General features: G+C 33.7%; 1 protein-coding gene across 4 annotated transcripts in view; it reads right to left on the minus strand.

The window, feature by feature from the left end:
• Positions 1–17,760, minus strand: part of TBCK (TBC1 domain containing kinase) — a 165,012-nt gene that overhangs the window by 67,702 nt on the left and 79,550 nt on the right. For all 4 annotated transcript variants that reach the window (XR_013999264.1, XM_081143832.1, XM_081143833.1 and 1 more), the window contains 2 exons: positions 11,383–11,419; positions 10,232–10,393 (listed from right to left, as the gene is read on the minus strand). Coding sequence is in view for 3 of the 4 variants with exons in the window: in XM_081143832.1 (XP_080999958.1) it covers positions 10,232–10,393; positions 11,383–11,419 (199 nt within the window). In the remaining variant the exon portion in view is untranslated. The remainder of the gene's footprint in view (positions 1–10,231; positions 10,394–11,382; positions 11,420–17,760) is intronic.

Genomic DNA, 17,760 nt, shown 5'->3' on the forward strand with positions numbered 1-17,760 from the left:
TATGAAGAGAATTACACTGGAGCACAACCTGCTACAAACCAAAAATAAAGAAGAAACACAAATCTACAGGAAGAAATAAAGAGGACTAATTACAGAAAAATATGGTGGTAAATATAAAATATTAAATTTTTGCTTCTCTTCATATGTTTAAAAGACAATTAGCCAAAATAATAGCATTATGTTGTGGAATTTATTACAAATATGGACATAAAATATATAGCAGCAATGTTACATGGAAGGTAAATGGAATCACACTTTTGCAGTTTTAACATTTTCTATAAAATTGTACAATATTGATCCTATTTAAATGGTGATAAATTAAGAATGTAGATTACAGTCCCTAGAGCAATAAACAAAATAATTCAAAAGGTAAAATGAAAAGTAAAAAATTAAAATGAAATGTTAAAAATATTTAACCCAAAGAAGTCAGAAAACACAGAAGAGAGACACAGAGCAGATAGGACAACTAGAAATACACCCAACCATATGAACAATCATATTAAAGGCAAATGGACTAAACACTATTTAAGAGGGAGTAAACATCAGATTGAATAAACAGAACAGGAAATAGCTATGTTCCTAAATTAACTATATGTCTAGACAACTATATATGTCAACTACATATCTGAAAGTGATACATTTTAAATATATATTTAATTTTAAAGTAACTATAAATAAATATTTAAAATACTTTAGTTAAATAATTTTCTGCTTTTAAAAAATTTATTTTTCAATTGCAGTCAACATACAATGTTATATTAATTTCAGTTGTACAACATAGTGATTAAACATTTATATACCTTATGAAGTGGTCACCTTGATAAGTCTAGTATCCATCCGACACCACACAGTTATTACAATATTATTGACTATATTCCCTATGCTATATTTTACATCCCATGACTATTTTTATAACTGGCAATTTGCACATCTTAATCCCTTTCATCTTTTTCACCCATAGCCCCTAGGCCCCTCCTATCTGGTGACCACCAATTTGTTCTCTGTACCGATATGAATTTGTTTCTGTTTTGTTTGTCTCACCAGTTTTTATCACCATCATCAGTGCTATTCCCCCAGCCAATCCACTTTAGGTATCTCTCATTCTCCCCTCTAGTCATCCTATTAGCATCCTTCTTACATTAAGATGATCATGCAGTTGCACACCTCTGAGTCACCCTTATGCTATTTTCTAAGCATCCAGTGCTTTCTCTCCATGCTCCTTCAGGACTAGTACTATGTCTTATCTTTATGGCCCAGTAATAGTATTGTGTTTATTAAACATGTTGAATGAATATACTTACCCTAAGGTCTCATAGAAAGTGACCAAATTTATTGACAAAGAGTTCATCTACTTTAGTGCTTCACAGCTTAAAAACATTAACTCAAAGTTGGTGAATCTTATTGACAAATATTATTAAATGTTTTCCCCAAATAAACCTACTATTGTTTTGCATTTTTGTTCTAAATGTGGTATTTTTCATAAATTTGCATTTCTTGGGGTTTAGACTTACTGACACTATTATTTATCTATATAATACTTTTTGAATACTTTGTCCTTGTTATATGCTCCTTTTCATGTTCTTAGCTCCATTCGTGCTTCAAACATCAAAAAGGTCACAAAAAAATCTGCTTCCAGCAGGGAAAGTGGAAAAATAGTAATTTAAAAATATGCCCAGATCATTCTGTTCTCCTTATGACCCGAACTCATGGGAAACTATTTTACCAGAGCCTAAGTGACCTGGGGGAAGGGAAATATCCAACTCCAGGCCCCTCTAGCCTCCCTGTCTCACCTAAGAGGGGCAGGCACTGAGAAGCACTTGTGAAGGTCACAACCCAGGGACAGAGGCTTGATAAAAGACTGAGACATAATCATAGGATTACAGAATACTTTCCCTTCCCTACAGTTTACCTACATATCAATAGGGCTCCTGTATAACAACAGGGTAATACAACTGAAAAAAATTTACTTAAGAAGGAATCTCTAGGGAAACCCAAAGATAACAGGATACCAGAGGAAATTTTAGTCTCTGACAAATCTTCAAATTATATTTGTCATGTTGTCACTCAAAACCTCCAATAGTGCCTTAGCCTCTCAATCTAGATTCCATAAACATCTTAAGCACATATCTCAAACTTTACTTACTATCCTTCTTGGTATCATGCCCACTCCCCCATTCCCTAACTTGCTCTCACTCAGTATGTTAGTTAGGGTATGGGAATATAGCCATATCTAACATTCCACTGGGTTCCAAATCCTATTGATTCTACAGAGCAATTCTGAGAGGGAAGTTGAATTCCCTCACTGAAAAATTAAGGAACTAATGCATAAGCTAGTCAAGTAACTTACTGAAACTAGAAGGTAATACCACATGTAATTAAGATAACACAAGTTAGAAGTGTCAGCCACAGTTACAGTACACCATTGGATCACCTTTAAACAATTGTGCATGAATGCTCTGGGCCAATAAAAAAATAAAACCAGAAAAAAAGATTAATTATTAATTATAGACTTACATACATATACACTTATGATACACACTCATTCCTAGTAGGAAATCGGTAAGTATTTGTTGAATAAATGAAGGGACATATTTAAAAAACACAATCTTGGTTATGCAGTCTAAAGGGGAAATAAAAGGATGACACAATATGTTCCTGGCTCCTACTTTAATTCACTCAGCCTTTCAAATCCATGGTATGTACTTGCCATTATCAGCACATTTTGCTATGCATCTATCCTCTCTGCTGCTTAATGCCTACAATGAAGTGAGAAATAAATAGGAAATGCAATGAGCATTACTGATATATGGACACTTAAACTGTTTTCTGTTCTAAACATAATGGTCATCATTTAGCAGCTGAGTGGGTAGATACTATGATGCAAAGCATCTGGTGTTGATAATGGCACCCAGAACACTTAGGGAAAAAGAACAATGTAGCAGCATGCGAGGGCAGCAGCAGCCATCATTTCTCTTTTTCTTTTACACTTAATGGTGAATCACAGCAAAGCAGGAGTCTGATTTTTTTTAGAACACTGTGATCAAGCTGAATAAGCATTTTTCATATGACTGATCAATGTTTGTATTCAAGAATTTAAATGGTTTGAAACCGTAGAATTAAATATAATTTCTTATAATAAAAAGAAAATTCTAGTTATTTGCTTTATGTTACATAATATTAAATAACTAGCCTGTGAGCACACTGGTGTATTATTCCTCTTCTTTCCTCTAGTCTAGTCCATTAGCTTGTTTTCATTTTATTTGTTTTGACTCACACTTAGAAGGGACATGTAGTAAGAAGTTATTTTTCATTCTATTTAAGGTCACCATTTAAGACAGGTAGCACATCAGATTACTTTCATTTTTGTGTGAACATATAGGGCTAGGGAGAAGGGAAAAGAAACAGGACCCATGAGTATTATATATTACTACAATACGAACCATATATGAGCATTATGTGTTAAATGTCACTTTAAGCATGCTCATTTTGATATTTATAGTGTTACCTGCACTATCCATCAGCAGTATAGAAAGGAAAATTTTAAAGTTTCTAACTTTTAAAGGTTTTTGAGGTTGATTAGTTTAATATATACTGAAGTAATACACACACACACACACATACATACATATATATATATATAAAGTGTTTTACAAACCCAAGGCACATATAAATACTCAATAAATATAAAATAAATATAAAAAATTCTATATTGGTGTCTTGAAACAAAATGTTTAATAACTGATCTATAATAACTATAAGGTAATTTTTGAACTGCTCAAAACAATTCAGAAAGCAGAAACTCTTGTCAATCATAAAGCAAGCATCTCTCCTGTAGAGAAGAGCTTTTGTATTAGATTCTTGAAGCCTTGGGACCAGTTTTAAATAACCTAGTCTCAATTTTCAAGGTAAGTAGAAAATTCTGATCAACCCTGACCTTATTTTTCATTATAGTTCCCAGTACATAAGAAATCTTTCTTTTAACTTTATAAACTATGTCCATATTGTAGAATTAGTGGTATTCTTCAAGATCAACGGCTAGATCAGAGAATTCTCCCAGCTTTTTAGAATCATCTCACAACCTGAGTCTTTAACAGTCATTCTAGCATGTTTTCCATGAACATTTATTTTCAGCTTGGAAGTCATGTATTATAACATACATCTGTTTGCAAAATTTGCCCTTTTCCATAAAATAATGCAGTATCTCCGCCCCAAAGAAGGCTGATGTAATCTAATGAGATTTTGAAAATACATTTTCACAGTTTTTATTTCAGTGACTATACAATCACGTTAATAAAAACAAATTACTCTCTCATCTATCCTTAGCCAACTTTAAACTATTTGGTATTTACTATTCCATCTAAATCTTAATATGTAATTTAATGGGCGTGGTGGGGGGAGTGGAGGACCACAGCTAAAATCTCCATATTTAATTTCCATAATGACTGTCCTTTGGCGATTCCATGAAGATACACTTAGAAACAGACACGCATTAGCATCATGTAGGTACAAGTAGGGAACAGGAATAATTAATGGATTCTCCGCTTCAGGAAAAATGGTATCAAATCTCATGGGGCTGAAAATATAAAACCTTCACTGAATAACTGTGCTGCTGTTGCTCTACTTTTTCACCAAATCAGCTCTCCACTATAACTGGCTAAGGCAGAAAAAAGGAATTGTGAATAACTACTGGGGGCACTTATGTGAAGAATCCTTTGCTGTGCACGATAGGACTCCTTGAAAGGAGTGTGCAGAGACCAGGATGCTCAACAAGTACCAACACCTCATTTGTATTTTGGTTCCTGATGTTATTTTCAGTGATACTTGTCATTCTTTCAAAAAAAAACTGAAGAGAAAGAAAACACCTCCTCTACAAACATACTCTTTAATACCCCTAACGTGGCCTACAAGATCCTGCATGGTCGTCCTTCGCCCACTTCTCCATTCTCTTCTAGTCATGCTCCCTTTTGCTCTAGGACTCCATCCCCATTTCTTGAGTTGTTTTGGGGGTTTTGGAAGATTTTCTTCCCTCTCTCTAGAAGATTCTCCCCCTCCACTTTCTTCTCCCCATTGTCAATTAAGTTTAGATATGACCTTGAACATCACTTACTTCGGGAAGGTTCTCTCACTCCCCCAGACTTGGCAGTGTCCCTGTTATAAATTCCTATTGCTTTCATATTCTTCGTCATTACTATTTATTTAACAAAAGGGTCACATATTAATAGTCTACTGGCTACAGTCAGTTATACTTGGTTGAAGTTTTATAGTTTTAAAAACTTGAGCCACTGTTTACAACTGGGAGATTACATGTACATATTATGGTAGCCCCATTTCTTTTATATTTGCCCCTAAACGAAAGCAAGAAGCTGTTAACTGAATACTCAGATTACTTCTCATTGCCCTTCCTCCCCCTCTGCCACCCCAGAGATAACCAAGAGTACCTTAAAGATATGCAGCATTTCACAAATTGAATTAACTTACTCCTAACTTTCACATTGATTTCCAATTCCATCTCAGCGATAAACAGGAAAATAATGAGCCGTAGGTTTAAAGAGTTTGAATATTTTAGCACCATGCTCTAGTTCTTAGTTTTTATGCCTTGATTCGTTTTGTTTCAGTACCAACACACTTGTATGCTACTTGAAAAAAATCACCTGGATTTTTTCTAGATTTCAGGCAACTTGGTATATAACTGTGTTACTCAAAGAGTATATTGCTTTCATGAAATATTCCATGCTATGCTAAATCATGAGAAAGGCTGCACTATAAAAGTGCTTTAAGTCAGAACAGATAAGTAAGTACCTTTTCTTAGCTACTTAGGGCACTAATACAATATTTTTGTGGAACCAGGGAAGTGCTACATAATAGAGAGGTGCTACCAGTATTTTTCACACATGTTGAAAATAAAACCTATTGTAAAAGTATACAGGTAACACTGAAATGAAATCTAAAATTGTATTGGAACCATTTCCTTTCAATTAAGCTTCTGTAATAAAACATATATCACGCAACTAAGATTTTTCAGCAGAATGCTAATTTCCTCCCACAAACAGGATTTGTAAGTTTTCACATGCTGAAGTCCCTTCAGTATATTCAGGATTTCCTTCTAAAATAGTTTATATATACATATTTCTTTATCTTGATGTTAAAGTATAACTGTTTTAATCTCTGATAGTAAATCAAGTGTTCTTCCACACAGATTTCTCCGTTTGCTTCTACAGGTTCTCTAAGAAAAACTTCTTTCCTGGTTCAAATATTCTTATCTTTGAAGATGCTCAGGGGTACAGATATGCATTCTAAGAATTTATTTCAACCATATATAATGACATAAATGTTGAATTATTTTTCAACTGTATAGGGAAATGCACCAACAAAACAAAAAAGCATTTAAACATCTCAGCTATTACAAGTCAACTCTAAAATTATTACCATTTTGGTTTTATCCAGATTATCATACTCATCTTGAAAACTGCTTGAATGTAGCATTGAAAAATTTTTTAAAAATCAGCCTCATGGACACTGAAGCAGAACAATATCAGAGAGAGCAGGCTGAAGGCTGACAGGCTTCACCCTGTAATTGGGCTTAAATGGTGGTAACCTTGGAAACTGTTCTCTTAACACCAGTGGCCAATATCCAGTATTGGATGGTGCTATGAAAAACTCAGTATTTCTTCCAAAACACCCTGCCACTATTTTTAGATTGACAAATACCAAATGCACTGCTCTCATAGTTATTTTCTCTAAGTATTAAAATGACACACATACCAATACATGGCAAGAACTTTTAGCAAAATTTTCTAGCACCACTTGTACTTCCTTGGAATGTAACATCACACTATATCATCTGTAATGGCACAGAAACTGGGAACAATTGTTGGCAATGATAATTTCTTTGTGTGTTCTTTCTTCAAGAATTAAAGGGTTAGTATAAAGTGCAGAAAAGGAAGAAGAGGAATTTATAAAGACAGAATGTTGCACATTCTTTACATATTTAAAATATTAAATACTACATGTACTTTAAAAGGAGTTATGCACACCTGGTATGAGGTTTTGTGTTAGGTTCATCATTTATATACTATCTTTAGTGCTCATCTTAACGCTAAAGCAGATATTATTATCTCTATCTTACTGGAACTTTCAGAATGTATAGGATTCACTTTCCAGTGAGATTAAAAACTTGTCCAAGTTCACAAAGCCACTATGTGCCATGGCTGGAATGTGAACACATATTTATCTCACTGCACAGACCACTCTTTTAGCAGCAGACCCACAGTGAACGTTTCCCAATTCAAACAGGTAGTGAGTGGTGGAACTAGGACTCAAACCCACATCTGTCTTGACTCCCTACCCACTATACTATGTGCTCTGAGCAATGAAAAGAGATTCTTTTTAGTCATAATACAGACTTAAAATTGAAGGCTTATTTGACATCGTAGGTAATTCCTCAGTTGCTTTGGCTTTTTGAGATTTTGTAACAACAAAATCTACGTGATTGATATCTATCTGCTTCAATAATTTACAGAAAAAGCCAAATGGGGTGATTGCTGCATTTATACTACCAACAGGAAAGCATGTCATGATAGAATAGAAAAAGTGAGGAAAATCATCATAATAATAATGATAATAACATTACTAGTAGTAACTTACATAGCACTTGCTCGTTACCAGGCACTGCTCTAAGCTGTGTAATATATTGATTCGTTTAATACAACAACCCTATGAAGTAGGTACAATTATCATTCTCCAGAGTTAAGGCAGTAGACACAGACGCCAAGCCGTATCTCTAAGGTCACACCACTGTAAGTGGTACAGCCAGGATCTGAAACCCAGATGATCTGGTTCTACAGTCCATGGTCTTCACCTCTGGGCTATTGGGCCTCTCTTTGTAGAAAGAAACAACTAAAAGGGATAATTTTTTAAAAAGTAGGCCAAGGTTACCAACAGGGTGTTGTTTCCCTCATTTTACTGGCAAGAGATGCTTTGAACAGTGAATTTACCAATCTGCTTCGGCAAAGAATTCAGTTAAATTTGTTCTGACTGCTTACTTAGGCTTTTAAACTCAGTTAAGTGGGGATTTCAGTAAGGTACAACACATTTAGTGACTTCAAATCAATGATTAATTCTAACCTATTTTTATCTACAAAGACCATCTCAAGGGTTAAGTGAAATACAGAGTTAGCCTATCAATGCTTTTTTGTAGACTTTAAAAAACAGTGTATTTATTTCAAATTATGTTGCAAGCTTATTTCACATAATGCTTTGCTTAGAAAAGGCACCTTCAGTGTGTTTGGGAGTGCTAATCCGAATTCACTTGTCGGGACTTCCCATGACCACTTCCCTATCCTTTGAGCATCAGGCACCATTATGGGACTCAACATATTTTAAAAAGACATATCTTTAGATCTAGTATTTAGTAGAGACATTCTAATTAAGTCCACTTTGATTAAAAATAAAACAAAACTTAAGGGCAAAACTTGCATTTAAACTCTTTCTGTTTTAAGTCACATTTTTCTTACATACTTTTTTCTTCCCCAGCAGGAATCAATTATAGTGACCAAGTAAGTGATGAGCCAGAATAATGGCATGGAGCGTCAAGGCAATTCACATCAATAGAGGGCATCCTATTTTCTAAAGGAAATAGAGCTTACCTTTTTAATGAGGCAGTGCTAACAAACATATATCTTACTTTCTGAATTGAGAAATAATGGTTTTATTTTAATGAACAAGCAGAGTTACTACTTATCTGTCTATACAATATGAAAACAGATTCCTTCACCAGTGCTTAACTGGAGTATTTACATACAAAATTGAAAAAGTATTAATTTTTCTTGACTTGAAAATATACAGTCAGCATTCCTAGTATATATATGTTGAGAACTGACCAGAAAAATTCTTTTAATCCTAATAAATTATCCTCTGTTTACTTTGGCAAATTGGAAATGGCAGGAAAACATCTGCAGGGTATAGGGAGTATTTCTAGTTTGGAAAACTAGCTTCTTTGTTACTGTTCCACACCGAGAGGGGAGGGGAGGGGAGGGGTGGAGAGGGGAGAAGGAGGAAGGAAGTATACTTGATTTTCATAAAGACTCTCCTAGGGAAAAAAAGAAAAGAACTAAACTGTCTGTTCATATAAGAAGTAATTTACTTTAATTAAAATTTGATAAGTTAGAAAGCTGATGGTGATACTTTTAACTTTGGGGGAAGAGGGAAGAAGTTTTAAACAATTTAAGGATTTTTGTTATTTCTGACAACAGAAAATAGATGGAGTATTAGGTACAGATAATCTACTAAAAAAGAAAAATCAGGGTAGACAGCAGGTTTATTATTCCTCTTGAGAGTGCTTAATAAATATATAATCTTAATGTACCTTTTCTTTGTTTTTTTGGTTTTTAGGCAAATTTATGTCTTAGATAATTTCAAATGTTTATAAGCAGCAGTCAATGTGTACCTGCCTAAAAATACAGAGACCAGCAATAGACTCAGCAGAAGGACTGGAGTCAATGAAATGCTGTTTGAAGAAAGTAGACTTCTTCTACCTGAAAAACATTTTGGTTTCATTTCTTCTTCCACAGATTTTTATATCCTAGGTAACCATGTTACTTTCATCTTTCAACCATAGTATCAAAGCTTTGACCACAGTTGCATTCCATACTTCCACACTTAAGCATACAACTCCTAGATTTACAAAGGCCTTATTTGTGAATACAATGTATAGCTTAACTTACTATCCTGCACTGTGATGTGGAGTTTCCCTGGAATGTGATTTGCCCTGCCAAGAGGACAGTGTTTCCTTTCTTAAAATCCATCAAATTGTTAGCAAGAAGCTATGAATAGGAGAGAGCAAGTTTCATGTGATTTACATCTTTGTATAAACAGAGATTCTTAAACACCTTCCCATGTGATCTTTATTTACTCTCTACCAGCTGAAGGTAAACAGGTCTGTCCTGAGCAAAAAGGAAAATATGGCACTGCTCTTGGCCCTTGTACCATTTTGGTGGCATCACTGACATGAAAGTAAACCAGAGTGCACTAGAATGACCCAGTTTTGTATCTGCAAGGCTGGGCAGCAGAAGAGGCAGTGTTTAGGGGAGACACTCCCGAGAGAGATGATGAGGCTCAAGGGGGAGAGATCCATTCGGAGGCTCAAAGGATGATTTGTGCAAATTGGTATAAGAATGCCTCGTCATCTTATCATTAAATTTCAGTTAGTGATTCCATTTATTTATATCTGTACCTGGTAAATCAGAGAAGAGAAGAATGCACTCATTAAAGCCATTGGCCAAGAGCCGGTCCCGCAGCTGCTGAAGAATCGCCACTCCGATACAGAACGGGAAGGAGGAGTTCCCAAGGAGCAAGGTATCCCAGAGGTGAAAAATTTTGTGCAGTGGAAATACATCTGTAAAATGACAAAATATAAATAAATTAATTACAATAAAAAAAACAACAACAACAAAAATTAAAACAGTAACAAGCTGCTTTACTAGACATGGCCATTCTCTCATGACCAAAACTATTATATAAGAACATGTACTACCAAACTGTTTTATAAAATGTTTATCTGGCTTTGTAAATGTACTGCTTCCTAAGGAATCTTAAAACATTTATAATTAGATGGGTCAAACAGATGACGTTTTCTAATGTTCATTATGCATGTTGGTATAGTTGATCCATACAATATATTTCCTCCTAGATTTTTCCAGTTAGTTATATTATTCTCATAAGTTTATTCACCTAGGTTAACTTTAGTATTGTTGCATTTCTATTATGCACTCTAAATACTTGCTTTATTAAATTCACACCAAAATATCCAATTAGAAATTTTCTGTTTTTAGCAAATTTTTTCATTTAACAATACTGATGATATTTTCCCAGGCCAATGCATACATATTTACTTCAAATATTGCATTTCATTTATCATGTGTGTATATTTAAGCAGGATGAGCACTGTATTAATACTTGCAGTTGGTTAGAGTGTTACATATTCACATAATCTGTTTAATTTCTAGAGGAGTTCTAGTTTAGGAAATAGCAAAAGTATTAGTTATTAGAGAATCTCTAAAATTAAGCCTGATTTGGTTGTAAAAGTTGCCTTCCAAAACTGTATGTAAATACTAGAGTTAATATTAATTTCTTTTTCAACAGAGGGCAGAAATTTTATGAATGTCACAACATGTAAAACAGGTTTTCATCCAATACAATATTCTTTTTATATTCAGCCATCAGAACAATTGATAGTCTTTTCTACCCAACTCTATTACATTAGAACTACATAAGAATGCTTATGTAATTAAATCAGCTGATACTACTGTAAATATAATATTCTGGGCAAGAATGGAGCTGTCCTTTTGCTAACAATATCAAAAGGAAAGGGAAAATAATACTTACGAGTAAACATGGTGAGAAACCAAGGGATGGCATAGAGCTACAAGTGGAGAAAGAAAGGGGTAATGGGGAGAGATGGATAAAGAGGAGACAAAAGAAGATAATTAAAATGATTACCAATAAACTGAATGGTAAATAAAGTTCTATGTTTTGGTCTATTCCATTAATTAAAATATAACAGAGTGTGGACAATTATAATTATTATCGCACATATGCTATTAAATAACAGTATCTATTACAAATGCTCCATAACGCTTATGCCAAGGATTATTCAACAGAATGTCTTCACTTCATCAAAGGATATACTCAAGACCATGCCTAATCCAAACAGAATGCTAGCAGGATAATTTCAAGGGTGTACTTTTCAGATTGTACAAAAATATTCCTGAGATTTATGTGGTCCTCATTATTATTGAGTTACCCTTACTATCTTTGAGAATAGGTGAGCTATTTAATAAATGTCCAAAATGTCTCATAAAAAGGTCTTATAAAGCATATGCTTTCTGTTACCATTTTTTAAATTAATAGGAAGCTTCATAAGATCTAGGAATGAAATAATTTGACTCTTTAGCTGAGTAGCAAATTTATGTTCCTAAGTTTACTGTCTAAGAATAAAAACACACACACAGATATACATTTTCAATTAATTTTGTGAGATTATGGAAGTGAGAAATCATTCTTAATTTCTAAAAGTAGAGTACAATCTTCTTTGTCAATACCAAGTATCAAAAATCAAAAATAATTTATTTTAAAAATCTGAAAAAGCTCTAATTTCATTTTACTTTCTGTGTCAATATATGCTTCTATTAAACAAAGATTTCTATATAGCATATAGGCTTTAAATAAATATTCTTTCACTACCTATAAATTGTGAATTTATAAGAACAGTTGCATATACCTTTGCATTGCACATTATTGAGTACTTATGGTACCAAAATGCTAGTCAAGAACCATAAGTAAAATGACATACTACACTGAAATCTAAGTACTGTATGTGGAATAAAGTCCACTGCACTCCACAAGATAATCATTTATATATGTTGACATATAGAGAGTCCTTTCAAGTAACATTACAAATGGGAGAACTAAGGAGTACAAAGATATGTGACTTCAGTGTAAAGAGTATGGACTATAGAAAACAATAAAATATAACAAAATTCAAAATCTTTAGCCTAATTTAAATTTTAAAAAAGTCAGAAATTAGTTACATCACTAATATTCAACTTACATTTATTTTAAGGACATGATATCAATTATATTTCCCTCTACCCTTCTGATCAAAGCCAACTTTACTATTAGGAATCTTTCTGAATTACTTTAGCAACTAGCTAACAACTCCCTTTCCTACATACTGAAGAGAGCATGCATATGAAGGAACTACACAAAGCAGGGAAAGAACCACTTGAAAGAATCAGAGGGAAAACTTGCTGGGCTCACACAAAGCCAGGAATAGTTCATTTTATCACCAGCCAGGATAAAAAAGTAAAAAAATTAAAACAAAACAACAAAACCTTGCAATAAACAAGGTATCAGGGTATTGACTTAGTAATGGGGAAAATTATGTTTCCGAATTATGCTACCCTGGTCTCACTTAATAAACGTTAAAAGCAAGTCTTGAAAGAACCATACTGTTTGAATGTTGCTTAACTGCATACCAAAATAAAGCTCAAGATCATTTATAATAATATAACAATACCCAATACCCAACAAGGCAAAATTCACAATGACTAGACTCCAATAAAAAATGCCAGTAATGCAAGGCAGGAGGAAAAATATGACCCATAATGAGGACCAAAATCGTTCAATCAAAATGAACATAGAATTGACATATGTATATGTAATTCTAGCCAACATTAAAATATTTTTTACATCTGTATTCCATATATTAAAAAAGCTAAAGAATGATTGAACATGTTAAGTAGAAACAGCAGATACAAAAAAAGAGAAAGTAAAAATTTTAGAGATAAAATAAAATGTTTGAGATAAAAAAATACACTGAATGGGATTAACAGCAGATCAGACATCTCAGAAGAAAAGCTAGATGAACTTGAAAACAAAGCAATAGAATGTATCCAAAATAAAACAAAGACAGGAAAAAAAGAAAAAAAAACAAATGTTGTGTGCATCAATGAGTAACTTTAAGCAGCTGAATATCTGTTATTGGAAACTACAAAGGAGAGGAGATGGGAGAGGGAACAGAATAAATATTTAAAGAAATAATAGCTGAACATTTTCCAAATTTGATGGAAAAAAATATACACTAATAGATCTCAAAATTTCAAAAACTTGAAGCACAAGAAACATGAACAAAAAACTACACCAAGGCTTGTAATACTCCAGTTTCTTAAAATCAGTAGTAAAGAGAAAAACCGTACAATTTAGCCAAAGGGAAAATACATCAATGAGAAGAATGTTTTTTCATTGTTTTTGAAAACAGTGCACAACAGACAGTGGAGCAAAAATTTTAAAGTATTAAAAAAACTAAAAAATCTACCAACTTATAGTTGTATGCCCAACAAAAGTATCTTTCAGAGACAAAGGTAAAATAAAGACTCCTGCACACACAGAAGCTGAAAGAATTCATCACCAGCAGTTCCACACTACTAGAAATGCTGAAGACAGTCATTTAGGCAGAAAGAAATAGTATGAGATGAAAATTTGGATCTACATAGACGAATGAAGAGACTCAGGAATTATAAATATGTAGTTAAATAAGAAAGACTTTTATTTAAAAATATTTAAAAATAGTTGATTCTTTAAAGCAAAACCAATTTATTGTGGGGTTTATAACATATGTAGAAATAACATGTAGGACACCACCACAAATGCCATGACAAGGAAATAAAGGTATACTGTTGTAAAGTATTTACACTATATGTGAAGTGGTATAATATTACTTGAAAGCAGACTGCTATAAGTTGAAGAAGTGGAGTACAGACTAGGATTTCTTAACCTCAGCACTATTTACATTTGGGGTTAGATAACTCTTTCTGGGCAGAAGGGGGGTGGTCATTGTACTCTGCATTTTAAGATTTTTGCAGCAACCCAGCCTCTACCCACTAGATGCCAATAGCACTTGCTCAGTGTTGTCAAAAATGTCTCCAGACATTGCCAAAAGTTCCTGGAGAGTCAAAATTGCCCATTTGCAGACCACTGTATAAGTCCGAAATAAATCAGTAAGAAAACACAACAAAGGGTTATAGCTAATATGCCAACAAAAGAGATAAAATACAATCACAGAAAAAAATACACAATTAATTCAAAGAAGGCAGATAAAATGGAAAACAAGAACAAAGAATTGATGGGACAAATAAAATAAAAATAGCCAAATGGTGGATTTAAAGACAACCACATCGATAATCACATGGTTCTGTGATGGTTAATTTTATGTCAACCTGACTGAGCCACCAAATGTCCAGATATTAGTTAAACATTACTCTGGGTGTGTCTGTGAAGGTGTTTCTGGATAAAATCAACACGTGAGTCAGCAGACTGAGTAAAGCAGATTGCCCTTTCTAATGTGAGCAGGTCTCATGAAATCTGCTGGAGACCTATGTAGAACAAAAGTCAGGGTAAGGGAGAATTCACACTCTCTGCCTGACTGATAGGACGCAGCAGTGAACAAAGCATAATTCAAGCCTGCAAGGTGCTTGCACTTCATTAAGAGCAGTAGATGTTCATTAAATATTATCTCAATCAACTCCAATTAGGTTCTTGCCTCCACCTCACCACCAAAACTACTCTTATTTTGTACATCAAGGATCTGCTAAATCTAATGGCCAATTCTCAATCTTTCTTTAACAATCAGCAGTCTGACAGAGTTGACTACTCTCGCTTCCTCAAAACACTTTTTCCCCCAAGTCTGCTTCTAAGACATCACATTCATCTAGTTTTTTTTCTTTCCTTTCTGACTGCTCCTTCTCCATCTCCTTTGTTGGTTCCTCTTCATCTCCCTGACAAATATTGGTTTGGCCATGTTGTGCTCTGACCTTTCCTCTTTTTCTCCAAATGATTACATACAGTGTGAGAACTCCTTTATTTATAGCTCCATCCCAATCTCTCCCCTGAATTCCAAACTCATATGCCCAAATGCCTACTTGACATCTCTACTTGTATGTCCAACAGAACAGAACATGCCCCATGTTGAGCTCCTTAGACTTCTTCTATAATCTGTGTCTTCAAGTAGAGTCTTCTAAATCTCCATTAAGAACAATTATATTCTTTCAATCGATCAGTCAAAAAATTCTGGAATCATTCTTGACTATTCTTTCTCCTACATTGTACATTTGTCACCAGCAGTCCTGTGGGTTCTACTTTCAAAATAAATCCAGAATATGAAAACTGACTTCCAATTTCCTGATCCAAGCCACCATCACCTCTTGCTTAGATTATTTTACAACAGCCTGTGAGCAGTCTTCTAGATTCCACCCTTGCCCTACTTGGGTTTCTCTTAGCATAGCAGCCTGAACGATCTTATTAAAGTGCTTAGATCAGAACATGCCACTCCTCTGCTCAATGGCATCTACTGGCTTTCTGCCACTGACAATAAAAGCAAAAGTCCTAACTCTGACATGTAAGATTCTGTAATCTGGGCCTCCAAGTATCTCCTTAACCTCACCTCCTTGTTCGCTGGGCTCCACTCACACAGTCTCCTGCTGCCCCTCCCACATCCCTGGCACGCCTCCACCCCAGGGCTGTGGCACTTGTTGCTTCTGCTTGCACTACTCTTTCTCTCAGTTTCTTAAGGCACTTACTTAAAAGTCACCTTTCCTGTGAGACTTTCCTAGGCTAATTTATTTAAAATTCAATTCATCCTTCACCTGAGCACTTAATATCCATGTCACTGCTTTAGTGTTTTTTTTCCTCTTTGGACTTACCACTACCTAACATATCACATAGCATATTTATCTTCTTTATTGCCTGTCCCCCACTAGATTATAAATTCAATGAGGGTAGAGATTATGTCTGTTTTTTTCACTGATGTACCCAGGGTCTGGGGAAAATGCCTGGCACATAACAGGCACTCAAATATTTGTTGAAAGAATGAATGAAATATATAATAAAGATAATCAAAAGGGATAAATTAAAATATCCAAATAATCATGAAATCAAACATTTTCCTGAGGAGTTTTTAATAAGTATCAAATAATGAGAAAAGTAGTAAATATCCCTTGGCTAACACATTTAAAAAATCCTTTATATTAAACAGTAAAAAGTATTGGAAAAAACAAACTTGAAATTTTAAATTATATACCTATGCTTTGACAACAATTATGAAAATAACTATTAAAAATAAGTGAAATGAGGTCCTGGCTGGGTAGTTTATTTGGTTGGAGCATCATCCTGATACATCAAGGTTGCAAGTTTGATCCCTGATCAGGGCACATACAAGAATCAACCAATGAATGCATAAATAAGTGGAACAAATCCATGTTCCTCTCTCTCATCAATAAATAATAAAAAATAAGTAAAATGAAGCACACTTAATGATATCTGAAAAGTGATAATTCAAATTGAATTAATTTCTTATATATAATATATAACAACTCCTAGATGCTCAACAACAGTCACTTCTTAACAACTAAATTAAAGTCAGATAAATACATAGGTAATATAGTGTGAGGTTATAATACTTGTTATTTATTCTTTCTATATTTCTCCTTTTAAGATTTAAACAATCTTAACTGATATTTCATTGTAAATGATTTCTTAAAATATTAGTATATATTCATAATACAGTCTGATACACACAAAAACCCCAGCAAAACAAGGTAATATTGAATATTAGGCTGGTTCAGGTTTTAATTTTTAAAATAACAATTAAATAATAAAATATTTTATTGCAAATACAAACATATAAAATTAGTCTTATCAAGTTAGAGACATTATTAGCAATTTCGGATTTCAAGTTGGAAACTGAAACACAATGAAAAGAAATCATACATGCAGTCACTATTTTCTCTAGATTATGAAATTGTGTACGCTTGATTTGGCACAGTGCTAGTCTGCTAAAAGAGTCAGATGAGTAAATACTGCCCCCTAGCAATATCAAGAAAGAATAATGATATTTAGCACTTCATGGTATCTTCTCCATATAGGCTGGTGATGTCAAAATCTTAAATATCAATAGGAAAAATCAAGGCAGGGGACTCATTAATTTGATTTTGAAGAGAAGAAAATTGTGGCTCAAAAACTTATAAATCTATAAAAATGAAAAAGATTTAAAAATAAAATATTTCTTATAAACTCCAGATAACTTTTTTGTGAACTGAATTATTACTCACTAACATATTGTGTGCTCTCTCTATATATACAATTATAAAATTATTACAAAATGGGAAGGTCCTTCTAATTTACTTTCTTAATCTATCTTCTTATGAG

Source organism: Miniopterus schreibersii (assembly GCF_964146895.1).
Source record: "Miniopterus schreibersii genome assembly, chromosome: 1".
Lineage (NCBI taxonomy): Eukaryota > Metazoa > Chordata > Mammalia > Chiroptera > Miniopteridae > Miniopterus > Miniopterus schreibersii.